The sequence below is a fragment of the Hibiscus syriacus genome, unplaced genomic scaffold, assembly GCF_006381635.1.
Source record: "Hibiscus syriacus cultivar Baekdansim isolate YM2019G1 unplaced genomic scaffold, ASM638163v2 tig00006991_pilon, whole genome shotgun sequence".
NCBI lineage: Eukaryota > Viridiplantae > Streptophyta > Magnoliopsida > Malvales > Malvaceae > Hibiscus > Hibiscus syriacus.
Window position 1 is genome coordinate 66,893 of NW_024062120.1, and position 15,645 is coordinate 82,537.

Consider the following 15,645-nt stretch of genomic DNA (forward strand, 5'->3'; position numbering starts at 1 on the left):
ATTTTGGCCGATTAAATAGTAACACAAGTTCTCGACTGTCAGTACCCATATTCTCTACCAAACATGCTCTAGAGACGTGCAAGATTGAAGCAAAAGAAGAAAAGATGATGAAATGGAAATTAGAGAGGAGACGAAGAGGAACCATCGTAATTTGTGTTGATGGAATTTTCTATAGTTGAAGGTGTCTGTGGATGGGGAAATACAAGATTAGTCTAAACTTGAGGGAGTTTTACTCTCTTTTGGTGTTTCTTCTCACGTGGGTCTGGGATTGAGGGATATAACGGTCTCGGACAATATTGTCATTTCATATGATAATGGGGCAACTGTTTCTCCAATTAAGAAAATCTTTCTTTCTGGGCCTGCTTTTAATCAAAAGCCGATAGGACAAAAGAATGATAATGGGTGTCACGTGGGTTTGGGTTTGAGAAATGCTGACCTGGATGATAAGACCCAATCTGAGGATAACATGGGCTCTTCTTCATCGACTAAATCATCTTGCCCTTATGGGCCAGATTATAATTTTAAAAGGACGGGGTATTTCTTCACTTCATCCAAATCATATTTCAGCCAACTCCTTGTTAGTCGCGGAAGATGACATTTTTAGGCAGTCGAGAATGATTACAGGAGGGGAGAAGGAAATGGGAATTGGGGAGCAGGTTGGCAAAATGGCTAAGGAGCTCTCGGATGGTCAGAGGAGTCCTCATGGGATTCTTGCTTTGGGTTCACAATTGCATATGGACTTAGAGAGGAATAACTTTTCTGCTGTTAATAAGGTCGATTCAAAGAAATTGAAGATGGTTATGGAGAATAATATGGTCAGTTTTGAAGAGGGCAGTTTCTCTAATATGAGTGTTAGAGATAGAAGAAATGTTAATCGTGATGGAATTTCTTCAGGAAGTTTTTTGGATGGTAAATTTTTGGCTGAGGAGAATTTTCCGCCTTCAGAAAATTTGTCTCGGTCAAAATGTTAACTAACCATAGAAAGCTTAGAATTTCTCCATGTCATTCGGGAAGTGCGAGCTCTGTGGGTGAAGTGTCTATTAGTTTTTTTGATAGAGTTTATAGAAGGGTGCTCAGCAGTATGGTCAGGGAGTCTTTGGAACAATTCAGGGTGACCTCTCAGTCTTCTCAAGCTTCTGTTGAAGCTAGAATCGAAGCTGTAGCTACTAGGGAGGTTTGTGACTTGTTGGGAATCTCCTTTAAAGGGGGTCAATAGATTTTAGAGGATAAAATCGAGGAGCTGGAGTTGAAGAGGGGTTGAAGAAATTTTAGGCTTCTTCTTTGTTCTGCTGGGTTGTGTTTTCTGTTTTTAGTTTCTGTTATGTTGAATATAAGCTTGTTATCGTGGAATATTAGGGGTCTAGGTAGACAAGAAAAAGTCAGTGCAGTAGCCAAACTTGTAAAGAAGAGCAGACCAATTATCTTGTTGTTACAGGAGACCAAGCGTGATCAGTTTCAGCTTGCCTTAAGAAGAAGAATAGGGGGTCTTGGCTTAAAGGGTTTAATTTTTCTCCATTAGTGGGTGCTGCTGGAGGATTATTGTGCATGTGGAATGAGGATGAGTTTGTCGTTAAACAAATTTTTTCTTTCAGCAGATTCATAGCAATCGTGGGTTCTTTTAAATCGTCAATGGTGGAGTGTGCAGTTTTGAATGTGTATGGCCCTTCTATTGAGGAGGATAAATAGGCTTTTTTCAATGTGTTAAAGGAGTTTGTAGTAGACCTAAATGTCCCAGTGTGTATTGAAAGAGACTTTAACGCCTATCTACAGACGGATGAGAAGTTGGGGGCGTTTCAAAATTGGCACACGATTGAGCTGTTCAGGAACTTTGTTCAACAAACTGAATTAATGGACCTTCCATTAGTGGGTGGCAGGTACACTTGGTGCAACAATAGGGAGTGTCCAACGTGGGTTAGATTGGATCGTTTTCTTATTAATGGAGATTTTTTGATTTCTTTCCCAAACATAGTTCAAAGTCTTCTTCCAAAGTCTCTCTCGGATCATAATCCGGTCTTACTTCAAGAGAATCGTCTGAGTTGGGGCCCCAAACCTCTCAGATTCTTCAATTACTTACTAGAGGAAGAGGGTTTTGAAGAGTTGGTCAGTTCTACAATTTTTAACCTTAACAGGGAAAATAATCGTAGAGGCATTTTTAGTATTCTGCAAGGTACAAAAAAGGTGATTAAAATCTGGTCAGGCAGTAGGCATACAATGATTTCAGACTCTATTTCGATACTGGATAACAAAATTCTGGATATGGAGTTAAACTTACAGAACAATAGTTTTTCGCCCCAAGATTGGAGGCAGTTATCGCTCCTAAAGAGTGAGCTTTGGAGGTTGCACAGGATAGATGAGAGGATTTGGTTTCAAAAGTCAAGGGCTAAATGGATTAAGGAGGGAGACAAGAATACGAGGTTTTTTCATCTGTATGCCTCGAGCAGGAAAAAATTGAACTCTATCTCTTCTTTGATAATTGATGGACAGGAGATTTCGAATCCTGATCAAATTTAAAACCATGTAACAGATTTTTTCACAATGGCTTTCAACTGTGTTGCAACTTTAGAGGTGGAAGATTTAAATCTTGGATTTTCCAAATTATCTATTGATCAAAGGGAGCGACTAGAGGTGCAGTTTTCAGAACAAGAAGTTTGGGAAGCGATCTCGAGTTCAGACAGTAATAAGCCGCCTGGTCCGGATGGGCTAACAATGGGATTTATGAAGAGGTGTTGGCATTTTCTAAAGGATTCGGTGATGAAGTTCTTTGCTATTTTTATCAGAATAAGAATTGGGAACACGGTATCAATCACTCTTTCATAACCTTAATTCCGAAGAAACTAAATCCAGTATGTTTGGAAGATTATAGACCGATTAGTCTCGTTGGAATCATGTATAAAATCATGTCTAAAGTTTTATCCAAAAGACTCATATCGTGTGTTGAAGGCATTGTCAACTCCTCGCAGTTCGCCTTCATTCCTGGAAGACAGTTGCTAGATTGTGCTTTTATCGCTAATGAAGCTATAGATTATTGGAGGGAAAAAGGTCTGAAAGGTGTTGTTTTTAAAGCAGATTTTTGCAAAGCATATGATACGATTGAATGGCCAATTCTACTCAGAATCATGAAGGAGACGGGTTTTGGTGAAAGATGGTGTTCGTGGATCTCGTATTGCCTTTCTACTGCGTCGGTTTCTGTTTTGTTGAATGGTACACCCACAAAGGAGATTCCGATGCCTAAAGGCTTAAGACAAGTTGGAGGGTCTGCCTATTCTTGCCAGTTGTCACACCTTCAGTTTGCAGACGATTTAATAATTTTCTGCACTGCTTCCATTGCGCAAATCAGATATGTTAAACGAATTTTGAGTATTTTTAGTTTGATGGTTGGGCTAGACCTAAATTTATCGAAAAGTCATTTATATGGGATCAATATTGAATAAGCTACCCTAATAGATTGGGCATCCTCCATTGGGTGCTCTGTGGGTTCGTTCCCAACGGTATATCTAGGTTTTTCGTTAGGGGCAAAGAAGAATTCAGAGGTTTTGTGGGAACCAATTTTACAGAGTTTTAACAATAAATTGGCAAGTTGGAAAGCTTCGACTTTATCCATGGCTGGTAGGTTGGTCTTATTGAAATCGGTCTTATCATCTCTGCCGATTTTTTCTTATCTATTTTCAAATTGCCGTGTAAAGTCAGTCAGAAATTGAATTCGTTGATGGCTGGTTTTTTGTGGGGAGAAGGTTCAGAGAAGAAGCATATCCATTGGGTGAAATGGCGAACGGTGTGTCGTTCGAAAGATGAAGGAGGCTTAGTGATCTTAGATTTAAATCTCTCTAATCGGGCTCTGCTAGGGAAATGGATTTGGAAATTTGCTAATGAGAAGGACACTTTGTGGAAGAATTTTATTTGCTGTAAACACAATTTGGATAGTTCGACTATGTCGGTTAATAGTGTGTATTCTTCACAAGACTCTTGGATTTGGAAGGGAATTGTTAGTAGTTTCCTGAAGAATGATGTAATTGGTGAGAGGCTAAGATCTCATTCTAGAATCCAAGTGGGGAATGGCAAATCTATTTCTTTTTGGAATGATGTATGGGCTGATTGTACTCCACTGAAATTTCAGTTTCCGCGAATCTTTGTATTGTCCACGAATAAATCGGGAAGGGTTAGAGAGTTTGGTAATTATGTCTCGAATGGTTGGATTTGGGATATTCGTACAAGAAGAAACTTATGTGATTGGGAGTTGGAGCAATGGCTGCAATTAATGATCAAATTGAACAATTCGCAGCTAACAGAGGAAGTGGACGACTTTTTATCGTGGACAGGGAAGGGAGATGGTTTGTTCACTGTAAGCTCTTGTAGAAGGATTATAGGGATTGACCAATTGGCGAATCCTTTTTGGAAGAATTGTGTTTGGACAGGTTTGGTTCCTCCTAGAATAGAATCCTTTCTTTGACAAGTTTCACACCAAAAATTGGCAGTTAAATCTCAGTTGAAAAATAGGGGGGTCCAGTTAGCTGATGGAGAGCTTTGTCCGTTGTGTTTGTTAAGTGCAGAAACGGTTCAACATTTATTTATTGTATGCCCAGTGGCTCACGAGGTTTGGACTAATGTTCTCAATCTGTGGAACGTTAGCACAGTTTTGCCTGGGGATATTTGCTCCCTTATTAGTTCCTGGTCTGATTTGGTGACTAATTCAATGATCTGGAATTTTGTTCCAGCAGTGGTTCTTTGGTCGATATGGAATTATAGGAATTCTATTTTTTTCGAAAATATGGTTTTGGACAGATCTTCACTTTTCTTCATCATCAAGGTCAGGTTAGTCAAATGGTTTCTGGCTAAGTTTCATCAAGTGCAGATTCCGGTGGACTCGCTAATAGCTGATCCCACTTTAGCGGATGGTTATAAGGGTCTACAGACTACAAGCAAGACTGTTCATAAATGGCTCCCACCACCTGCTGATTTTTTTAAATTTAATGTCGATGGTGCTGTTAGAAAGGATGGGTTGATAGGTGGCATTGGGGGTATCCTCAAAAATCATAATGGTTTTGTTCTAGCCACGTTTTCAGAGAGATTAGGTCCAGGTCCTCCCCCATTAGCAGAGTTGAAGGCTATTAGAAAAGCTGTTGGCATTTTCTATTCATCTGTTTGGGCTTCTAAGGGCAGATTAATTCTGGAAACGGATTGAAAGAATGCAGTGGATTGGGTTCAGTTGCCCAGTATCTCTCCGGTGTTTTTTAGAATTTTAATTAACGAAATTGAGTCTTATGTTATGTCCAGGGGTCTGATAGTGAAGTTAATTCCTAGGAGTTGTAATTGGGAAGCCGATAAGTTAGCTAAGGCAGGGATTGGCTGAGAACAGGCTGTTTTGTAAAGGTTTTTTAATGTATCTTTCTGTTATTAATGAAATGAGGTACTCTTTTCCTCCTTCCACTGTTTGACCCTTTCCTTTTCGAAAGGGTCAATTACGAAGGGTCTTTTAATGAGATCTCCAACTTCTATCAAAAAAAAGTATTCAGATCCAGAAATCAGAGACATTTACCAAATTCGTTGTCTTGATATGCCAAACAAATAATTCAACACATTTTGAAAATAAAATCACTCTTGAAGCCTAATCCCTCCTTTAAATAATCAATACACACTTACTCCATCTGATCTTTTTCTATTTATGTGTTTGCCATGTTCAGGTAAAAAAAAATTATAAACAATAGATGGCTTATGTTAGTTCTATGTTTTAAAATGTTTGATATTGTTTGTAGAGAGATGGAGAATGCTTCTGGATATGTGAAGTTCCAAAATCATTATGGCCTTGTGCATGTACAACTCTGTGGCAATTGTAAAACTTGGAGATCAGATTTGGTGTCTGAAGATGGTGGCTGGTTGTCTACTGATGTTTTTGTTGATAAATTAGATCAAAAGTGGCATGCAAATTTAAATATTTCCAACCTCTTTGTTCCGGTAAGGTATAAAAAGAATGTGATGATTAACTTTTCTTTCTGCATTTGATCCAGCATGAATTTGATGTCTATGTTTTTCTTTTCAACAGCTTTTTGAAAGGATTTTAGAAATTCCAGTCACATGGCTTAAAGGAAGAGCCAGTGGCGAGGTGCTTTTCTGACTTCACTTTGTTTTTTCATGCATTTGTTTTTTTCTGGCATTATATACATATCATGCTGTGATCTTTTAGAAACTATATGCACAGCCAAGTCATTTTATATGTATTCCAGTACCATGTTCAAAGGTGTTTTTAACACTCCTATATGATATTTGTGATCCCTTTTGCTCTTTTTCTATCAATTTCTCTTTACGTCTTAAATTTCATGGTCAATTGCATTGGAAGTTCTTTAGCGGCTTCCAGGTTTGAGTTCCCATAGCACTATTGACGAAGGGAGATAGATATAATAGTATCACTACGCTACATTACCATTTTGCTCTAACTCTCCATTGTTCTTGAATTTTCCAATGTCCGACACCTATCAGGCCATGCTATGGCTCTAAAGACCGTCCAAATACTTGACTAACTTATTAAAATAGAACGTATCTGTGTTGGAAACATGCTTGTATTGGATGCTGTGATGCTTGCTCCCTAGTCTGATTACATAACATTAGCCCATAGAATGGTTGATATTTATGAAACCACTATGATTTGAGTCCATCTACCCTTGTCCTTGGAGAGACAATTTTTCGTGAGTGGTCACCTAGAAACATATCAAATGGCGGTGGGTGAACTTTTTTAGGCTTTAGACTTTTTCTCCCCTCAATAAGTGGTAAAGATTCTACCAATTTTTGTTTGTTCTCTCATAGAGAGGGAAAAGGAAATCTAATACATATACTAGAACTTGAAGTACGGATTGGTTTATATCTATATCTTTGTCAGTTTTGTTTGTTGGAAGGGCTATATCATGCTATGGAAGGTAAAAGAACCGAAAACCCTACTTACAGTATAAAGTGATGATTGATGGATATATATACCGTTAGAATGATATATATACTGTTAGAATCAGCTGTGTAGAAGTCTTGTTTGTTTATGAGTCTTTTATGATAAGAAAGGATAAGTCTTGGGAGTTTTTGTAATCTCTATCTCTGGATAGAATTTTATCTTTAGCAGAAAAGTCCTATTTAGCAACTCAGTTTTTTTATAACTATTGTAATCTCCTAAATTCAATTGTCAGATTTCTCTTTCATCACCTCTTTTATTCTTTCCCTCTCCTTTGGTTTATTTCCTTAGATTATAACATATACTGGTCAACTTTGTTTATTTGCAGGTTCACTTGTGCATGTCAAGAGGGGACACATTTCCTAATTTTCATGGACAGATTGATGTGACAGGGTTGGCCTTTCAGATATACGATGCTCCATCATTTTTTTCTGTATGTCCTTGCTTCTTCTTCTCTGTAGTAGTACCCTGCTTTCATATCCATCCAGATATTTCTTGTAGCACTCCATTGAAATTAACTATATCTAGTTGTAGCATGAAAGAGAAAAATGTTCATTTATTTTGCTGGGTAGTATGTATAATACGCGAAGCTTATTTTGCATATCCCATTTCCTGGTCTTTAATTTACATGTTCTGTGTGCTTTATGCCAGTATGATGTATGATAAATTTTTGATAATTTATTTTCAGCACATCCAATTGAAATGAGCAGTAAAAAATGTTATTGGTCTCTGTAGCAGGTCTGAGTTCTGAAAGTAATCTTCTTATGTATCTTTTTGCTTGGTTTACGATTGTCTCTGTTTTATACATTTTATCTGCAAATGTTGTATGGATAATCTCTCTCTTTTCCCTTTCTTTTTTTGGTTATGTTCCAGTACTCTTGAATGATTTAGTTATTTTTTAGGTGCTAACCGGTTTTTTATATCTCTTCTATCGGAGATGCCACCATTTTGATGACAATGTACTGGCCTTTTAGTAAATTTATCAGAACTTTGCAGTCTCTATGCTGCACCATTCTTTATTTTCCTTTTTTTACAATTGTCGGTAAAAATTGCTAAACTTCGTAGCCTAGGGTGTCCAATTCTTCTTTCCAAATGCACTACTATTTTCTCAAATTTTAGAGACGCTATTTGGCTTGGGTCTTAACGTTTTGTAATATGGAAATTGGAAGTGTTCTTGCAGATGTCTTTACCTTTGTTATTGTGGTAATTTGAGATTACTTTTCTGGTTTAGGTGGTGTCATGAGGATATTGTTCTGTAAGATTTGTTGTTTCTCTTTTCCTGTTGTCACGAGGGTTGGTTTTTCTTGGCATTTCAGAGTGGAAAATGTATTCTAAGGTTTACTACTATGCCTTTTAGTGTGATTATTTTATGTTCATGAATGCTTTGACTTGCATTGATTCATTTAAATCAGATAAGTTGAGCATTAAAGACCTAATTCTGGTATGTCCTTTGAAGTTATTGATCTATCCGATATTTTCTTTTGCAGGATATTTGAGCAAGTTTATGTTTCCGGGGTCAGAGAATATTCCTTCATAATACAAGTGGCTGGTTTGGTAATGTTCCTTTAGAAGCTTCTGGAGATTTTGGCATCCACCCTGAGGAAGGAGAATTCCATCTAATGTGTCAGGCACGTACTTGAGTATATTCTGGCCAGGCTTTATTCAATGACCTGATTTCAGCATCGAATTGTGTTATTCGACTGGACTATGAAAGTGATACTGCTGTATGTGCTAAAATGAATCCGTATTCGAATAATAATTAAACTGGACTATTGGTGTTTTTTCCATGCAACAGAAAAAATGATAATCCATATTGGTGTTATTATTGCATTTTTACTTGCTGATGAATTAGGCTTGTTCAATTTGTTTTAGTTGTTAATATTGTTCCTACGTGCTGGTGGAAGTTTTGAACAGAGCTATCTCATATCAACTAAGTTTTGGTATTGTTGCAGTATTTTATTTAGGTTGGATCATTTTGTCTATTGTCAATCGATTGTGTGTAATGTTTAACATGAACTTCATGTTTTAAAAAAGGGATTCTCTCATGTTTTTTTCTTAGTTATCCTATTGAAAATTTTATTCTTTCAAAATTTTATTGTTATCTTTGATTGATAAGAAGGTTGCCATCTCTTATAACCCCCAACTTCAATCTGTTTGAGTGCTAGGTTTCAAAAGTGATTATTGAAGTTAGATTCATACCTGAGGACGAGCTGTATTTTGGTGATCACCTCAAAGATGCTGTCATAGTAGCAACTTTGTCCATATATTTTACTATTTATAGTCTGTAGATCTGAGTCTAATGATGAACTATTTGATTATGTTTAAAAATCTAAATGAATGTATTTGTAACATGCATCATGCATCACACAGTATTTACATCAAAATTTACAATGAGGAAATGAAAAAAGTCATGACTTGTAATCCTATGCTTTCTCTTTGAGCTTGAAGTGCCAGCTTTGTTGTGATCCTTTTGTTTATCTGACAACTTGCAATGTTTTATTCTTCACCAATTTTCTAATTCACCATTACTCTTTTCCAGGTTCCATGTGTGGAAGTAAATGCCCTGATGAAAACCTTCAAAATGAAGCCTTTGTTGTTTCCAGTACGCATATCATCTATTTTATCACATCACTATTTCTATGTCTGCTAACATTGTTAATTATTTATAATGACATATCTTACTTCTTAGGACTTTTCTGTTCTCACAGGATGACATTGTCATCTTCCACTTTAATCAGATGTGATTAGTGCAGGATAGTTTAATCCTCATACACTCTAGGTTCATTTATATTATGTTCCAGTTTAATCCTCATACACTCTAGGTTCATCTATATTATGTTCCAGTTCTTAAGCAATTTAGTGCTTTCTATCTTGACTGCAATTGGCTGGTTTTGTGACGGCGGTGTTCAACTGTCAAGGTCCACTGGATGCCCCTATTTTTGTAGGGAGTGGAATGGTGTCTAGAAAGATATCATACTCCGTTTCTGATGTCCCTTCATCATCTGCCTCTGAAGCAATGTTGAAAATAAGGAGGCTGGTGCAGTGGCAGCGTTTGACCATGTTCCATTTTCATATCTGTCTGCCAATTTTACCTTTAATACTGACAATTGTGTACGTTGTTTTCATTAGAAAATCATGAGTATTAAGATGAACTTTTCTTTGAATAACATTGTAGTGGAAAGGTTTTTGAAAATGTGTCATATGTGATAGGTTGCTGACTTGTATGGAATTCGAGCTAGTCTAGTGGATGGTGGGGAAATTCGAGGGGCAGGAAATGCATGGATTTGTCCCGAGGTATGCTAATATTACTTTTCCTGCTCAATTAGCTATGCTGACGGAACACTTAATTTTCATTGGATTATCATCTTATTCAAGCACTTTATGGTTTCTTCTGGTATCATGTTGAATGCATCTCCTTTCTGCTTCATTCCTTCTTTCTAGATATTGCAGAGTCTGGTTGACCTTTTTATACGTTGACTGTTATTTTCTGGACTTACAAGGTTGCTTCTTCTATATAACTGATCTTTACTTGCGTCTCTTCTAAATCACAATTATTCGTGATTTATTTGATGCTGGATGGTTGGCATTTATTTTATTTCTTAGCTTTAGTCCTCCCTTTAACTAGTTGGCAATTTGGAAATACAATAATCGAAGTATGTTTCTTTGCCACACACACATTATACACTCAAAAGTCATTTCTTCTGCCATTCTGATGTACGGTACTTACATATCCCAGGGTGAGGAAGATGATACAGCAATGGATGTAAATTTCTCAGGAAATTTCCCTTCGACAAGATTATGCAGCGATATATACCAGGTTATCTTCATCTTATGCCACTCAAGTTAGGGGATTTAAGCGGGGAGACAACTTTCTGGATCACTTTTGAAACCGTAAGCTATTGACCTTTCTTCTTGATTTGGGTTCATGGATGAGAACCACCTAGTTTTATTTCTCAATTTTCTGCTTGTTTCTTCTTCGTTGGTTTATTGGCATTCCGTTTGAACATAGGAGGTTTGATATCAAGTGGACTGCACCGAAAGCTGAAGGGTCATTTAGTGATGCTCGAGGAGATATAATGATTGCACCCGATTGTATCACTGTTAATTCTTCATCTGCTGCTTTTGATTTGTTTACGAAAGTTCAAACTTCATACATGGAGGAATACTGGCTAAACAAAAGGAGTTCAGTGAGAATATCACTGTGCCATTTACTGTTGAAGGAGTTGAGTTGGACTTACGTATGTGTGGTTTTGAGTTTTTCAACCTGGTATCCTCCTATACTTTTGATTCTCCAAGGCCTACGCATTTGAAAGCAACAGGAAAAATAAAATTTCATGGAAAGGTTCTGAAGCCTTCTATTACGAGTGATGAAAATATTGGTTCCAAGGCTGAGGGGCAATCGGAGAAAATAAAGGATAATATGAGTAAAAAGAGTCTTGTTGGTGACTTGTCTGTCTCAGGTCTCAGACTGAATCAGTTAATGTTGGCACCTCAGTTGGGCGGGCAATTGAGCATCTCTCAAGACTCTGTAAAGGTACTGTCTACGAACTTTGTCCACTAGGCAAGATACCTATTAAAACTTTTATTGTGTTTATATTCAAGTCATCTTAGGGCTTATGATGGTAAAAGTTCTGGTGTATATGTTGAGAGGGCCACATTATACTGCTAGATGAAACTTTAGCATGCTCTTTTGAGGTGTCTGTAGTATTTCTTTTTTTTTTTTATAAGAATTGAAGGCCTCATTAAAAACCCCCTTCATGATTAATGGAACTCAAAATGATTTCCTTAAAGTGGAAGGTGGAAAAGAGTGCCTTATACTTCATTAATAATAAAAGTATACATTCGATTTAAACATCAAGATAAACCCCCTTACAAACAACCCGAAAACCCAAAATTAAATACCCCTAAGCACCATACTGTACTTACCCCAAAATTAATTATATAGAAATTTGAGAATTTATGTGGTTAGTCTAGGACAGATGCATCCTTACAATATATTGCATTCAAGGGTTACCTGTGTATGAAGTGTTATGGCTGCTATAGAATAACGATGTTATGCAGGCATTTGCCCATTGCATGCTTTCTCCTATTCAAAATTTTATCACTCCTTTCTTTATGAAGTGGATATTTTAGTAACTATGTTTCGATACACACATCTTTACTCTTCTGTTTTAAATGGTACATTTGACGTAGTTAACTTTTTTTGTGGTTATTTGAAGCTTATAATGAATGAGGCAGTCATTTATAGAACGCGGGATTAGGTTTGGGAGTAAAAGGTGAGTCTTTGTTGGATCCTCTATGGAAATAATATGTTTCAATTGAAATTAGATAGTGTGACGAGGTAAGAAAAAGAATTATATGTTGCAGTATTTCTTACAATATAGACGATATAATATAGAGGTTTAAAAATATTATTTTCTTACATCGTGTCAAAGGGAGAGAAAGAGCAAAGAAGATGTGAATTGAAGCTGTGAAAATATGATACTTTTGCTTATAATTCTTAGGATGAGGACCTAAATATATTGATGGCCATTATAGCCTATCTGACAAAGTGAGTAATTCCTACAATATAGACAATATAATATTGGGGTTTAAAAATATGATGTTATTTACATACCTACTTTCTGTCTATGTTTAAAATTCCAGCAGCAGTTAGTTCGAAGTTAAACTCCATCAAGGCTAATTTTTTATGGGGATGAACTGCAGATTATAATAAAATTCACTGGGTAAACTGGTCCACAGTGTGTGAACCAAAAGCAGGGGTGGTCTGGGTGTATTGAACATTAATCTTATGAATAGGGCATTATTAGAAAAATGGTTTTGGAAGTTTGCTAATGGTAGGGATTCAGTTTGGAAGAAGATGATTTGCTCCAAATACAATTTGAACACTAATCTGATTTTTTTCAACAGCAAAGTACCAAATAATGCTTCTTGGTTGTGGAAATCAGTGGTTAATAATCATTATAAAGATAATCAGTTTGGTGAGAAGGTTCGAAGTATGTTTCAAATTAAAGTGGGTAATGAGACGAGCATAAGGTTTTGGTTTGATATTTGGGCTCTTGATCGTCCTTTGAAGACTGCTTTTCCGAGGATCTTTGCTCTTTCCCTGAATAAGGTTGGGAAGTTAAATGAGTTCGGTGAGTTCAAATCTTCACGGTGGATTTGGTTTGTGCAATTGAGAAGGAACCTGTGTGATTGGGAGCTGGAACAGTTCTTAAATTTTCAAACCATCATTCATAATTATAGTCTTTTCCAAGAGTCCAAAGATGGTTTGATTTGGAAAGGGAATGGGGAAGGTATTTTTTCTGTCAACTCTTGTTTGAAGACCTGTTTTCTTGGTCCGGTAGAAGACAATTTCTGGGATAATTGTATTTGGAGGGGGCTGGTCCCTCCAAAAATAGAGACTTTTATATGGCAATTAGCGCACCAAAAAGTGGCGGTTAAGTTGGAATTACAGAAAAGAGGAGTTTCGGGGATTGTTGATGTTTCTTGTCCTATGTGCAATAAAGAGTTGGAATCTGTTAATATTCTTTTTTTCTTTTGCACGGTTGCATGGTCCCTCTGGAATAAGTTTCTGAAGATTTGGAAATTTAGTTCGGTTCGTCATGTTAATGTTCATGGTTTTTTAATTGCTTGGTTTGATATGGTGCTTGCTTCTTCGGTTTGGTCCTTAATTCCGGGAGTAGTGCTTTGGACTATTTGGAAATTCAGAAACGAAGTGGTGTTTGAAGGAAGGTCTTTAGATCAGATTGAGTTATTCTTCATGGCCAGGATGAGACTAGCTTCATGGTTCTTAGCTAAGTTCAAAGAGGTTCCCATCTCTAAAGAATCTATTATTAATGATCCATCTATTGCAGATTCTTGCTTTTCTACAACACATTCTGTCCATAAAGTAATCCCTGGATCCCCCCTCCTAAGGGCTTTTTAAAGTTGAATGTAGATGCAGGAGTTTGTAAGGATTGGCGTAATAGCGGTGTAGGTGGTCTATTAAGAGATGAGTTTGGCGCTATCAAGGGTTCTTTCAAGGAAATAACTGGTCCAAGTTCTCCTACTCTGCTGGAAATTATAGCCATTAAAAGGGGTGTAATTATCTTTGATTCTATTCTTCAGTTTTTTAAGAATCAGTGGATTGTTGAATCTGACAGCAAATCTGTTGTGGATTGGATTAAGAACTTGGAGAATTGTCCTGCAGGTTTTCGAGATTTAGTCAAAGAAGTTGCTGAAATGATTAAGGTTTTGCAGGGTGCTATTAAATGGGTAGACAGAATTGCTAATTTTGAAGCAGATACATTAGCTAAGGCTGGTATTGGATAGTTTTCTTATGTTTATTAGGTTTTGTTGTTTCTCCTTTATGTCAGATATGTGTCAAGGTGGGTTGAGGGTTGTTTTTGTAAGGGGATTATTTGTTCTTAAACATTATGTAATCTTTCAATTATTAATAAAATTTTAGGCACTCTTTTCCTCCTTCCACTGATTAAGGAAAATCGAGTGGTGTTCCTTTAATCAAGAAGGGGTTTTTTAATGAGGCCTCCACCTCCTATCAAAAAAAATATGATGTTATTTCATTAGGTCGATGGGAGGGAAAGGGAAAATAAGACATGGGTTGAAGTTGTGAAAGAGTGTTGCTTTTGTTGAGAATGCTTAGGATGTGGACCTAAATAGACTGATGGCTGGTAAGAGTATGGCCCTTAGCCCTTATAGCCTTTCCAACTAGCGAGGAAGGTTTAAGTTGCTTTTGTAGCTTCCATGTGTCTATTGTTGACTGGTGGTGTCCTCTCTACAACACTAATTGCAATCTGACATTCTTATCAGATGGTGAAGAGGTTTGCTAACTTTTCTTAGTAATTCTTTAAGAGTTGTCAGTGTTGAAAGTGTTGCAGAAAAAAATATGTTTTAGCAATGTATGACATATGTAATTGGCCAATTAGTTTCCTTTTACAATTGTGTTTGTAGCTTCTTGGTGTCTAATGTTGACTGGGAAGTGACTTATTATGCATCACCTTGTCATATTAATATGGTGAAGAATTTTGCTATCCATTTTCTCGTAATTCTTCATTCAGTTCTGAACTGGAAAAATTTCTAGACTTGACAAAAAATGAAATAGATGCATCTTTTTTTTATAGAAATAGGAGGCCTCATTAAAAACCTCCCTCATAGTGGTTCCTTTCCCCAAAAAAAGAACCGACCAGTGGGAGGAGGAAAAGAGTGCCTTAATTTATTAATATAACAACATTACATAAGACTTGACAATTACACCAGAAAACAGAAACTACAAAAACGAATAAAACATCCTAAAACCAAAACCTTACATTCACCCAATCCCTTCCTTTGGTAAACTATCTGCCTCACAATTACAAGCCCTTGGAATCCACCTAACTAAAGACACCTTATCAGAAAAAAGAGACAATCTCCTTAACTAGAGAGTTAAAGAAGGCAGGAGCCAAAGACGGAGACTGAATCCACTCCATTGCCGACTTACAATCACTTTCAACAATCAACCTACCAACAGAAACCCAAACTGAAGAAGGAACAAATTCAATGCCTCTTTTAATAGCTTTTAATTCAGCAACTGGAGGGGGCCCTTAACCAATACTTTCCGAAAAAGTCATTAGAGTGCAAGAATTCCAATCTTTTAAAATACTTTCCAAAATGGCTGCATCCTTGGTTGAAGGTGATAATTACATAGCAATTTGAGAATTTATGTGGGTAGTCTAGGA

General features: G+C 36.8%; 1 protein-coding gene across 1 annotated transcript in view; it reads left to right on the forward strand.

Annotated features, from left to right (window-relative positions):
- Window positions 1-5,697: 5,697 nt before the first annotated feature.
- Window positions 5,698-15,645, forward strand: part of LOC120201104 (protein TIC236, chloroplastic-like) — a 54,134-nt gene continuing 44,186 nt past the window's right edge. Inside the window, 13 exon segments of the mRNA XM_039201777.1 lie at window positions 5,698-5,949; window positions 6,038-6,097; window positions 7,257-7,361; window positions 8,416-8,556; window positions 9,468-9,530; window positions 9,810-9,948; window positions 9,951-10,039; window positions 10,139-10,222; window positions 10,665-10,710; window positions 10,713-10,794; window positions 10,796-10,819; window positions 10,938-11,091; window positions 11,094-11,462. Coding sequence (XP_039057708.1) covers window positions 5,710-5,949; window positions 6,038-6,097; window positions 7,257-7,361; window positions 8,416-8,556; window positions 9,468-9,530; window positions 9,810-9,948; window positions 9,951-10,039; window positions 10,139-10,222; window positions 10,665-10,710; window positions 10,713-10,794; window positions 10,796-10,819; window positions 10,938-11,091; window positions 11,094-11,462 — 1,596 coding nt within the window. The 5' untranslated portion in view covers window positions 5,698-5,709.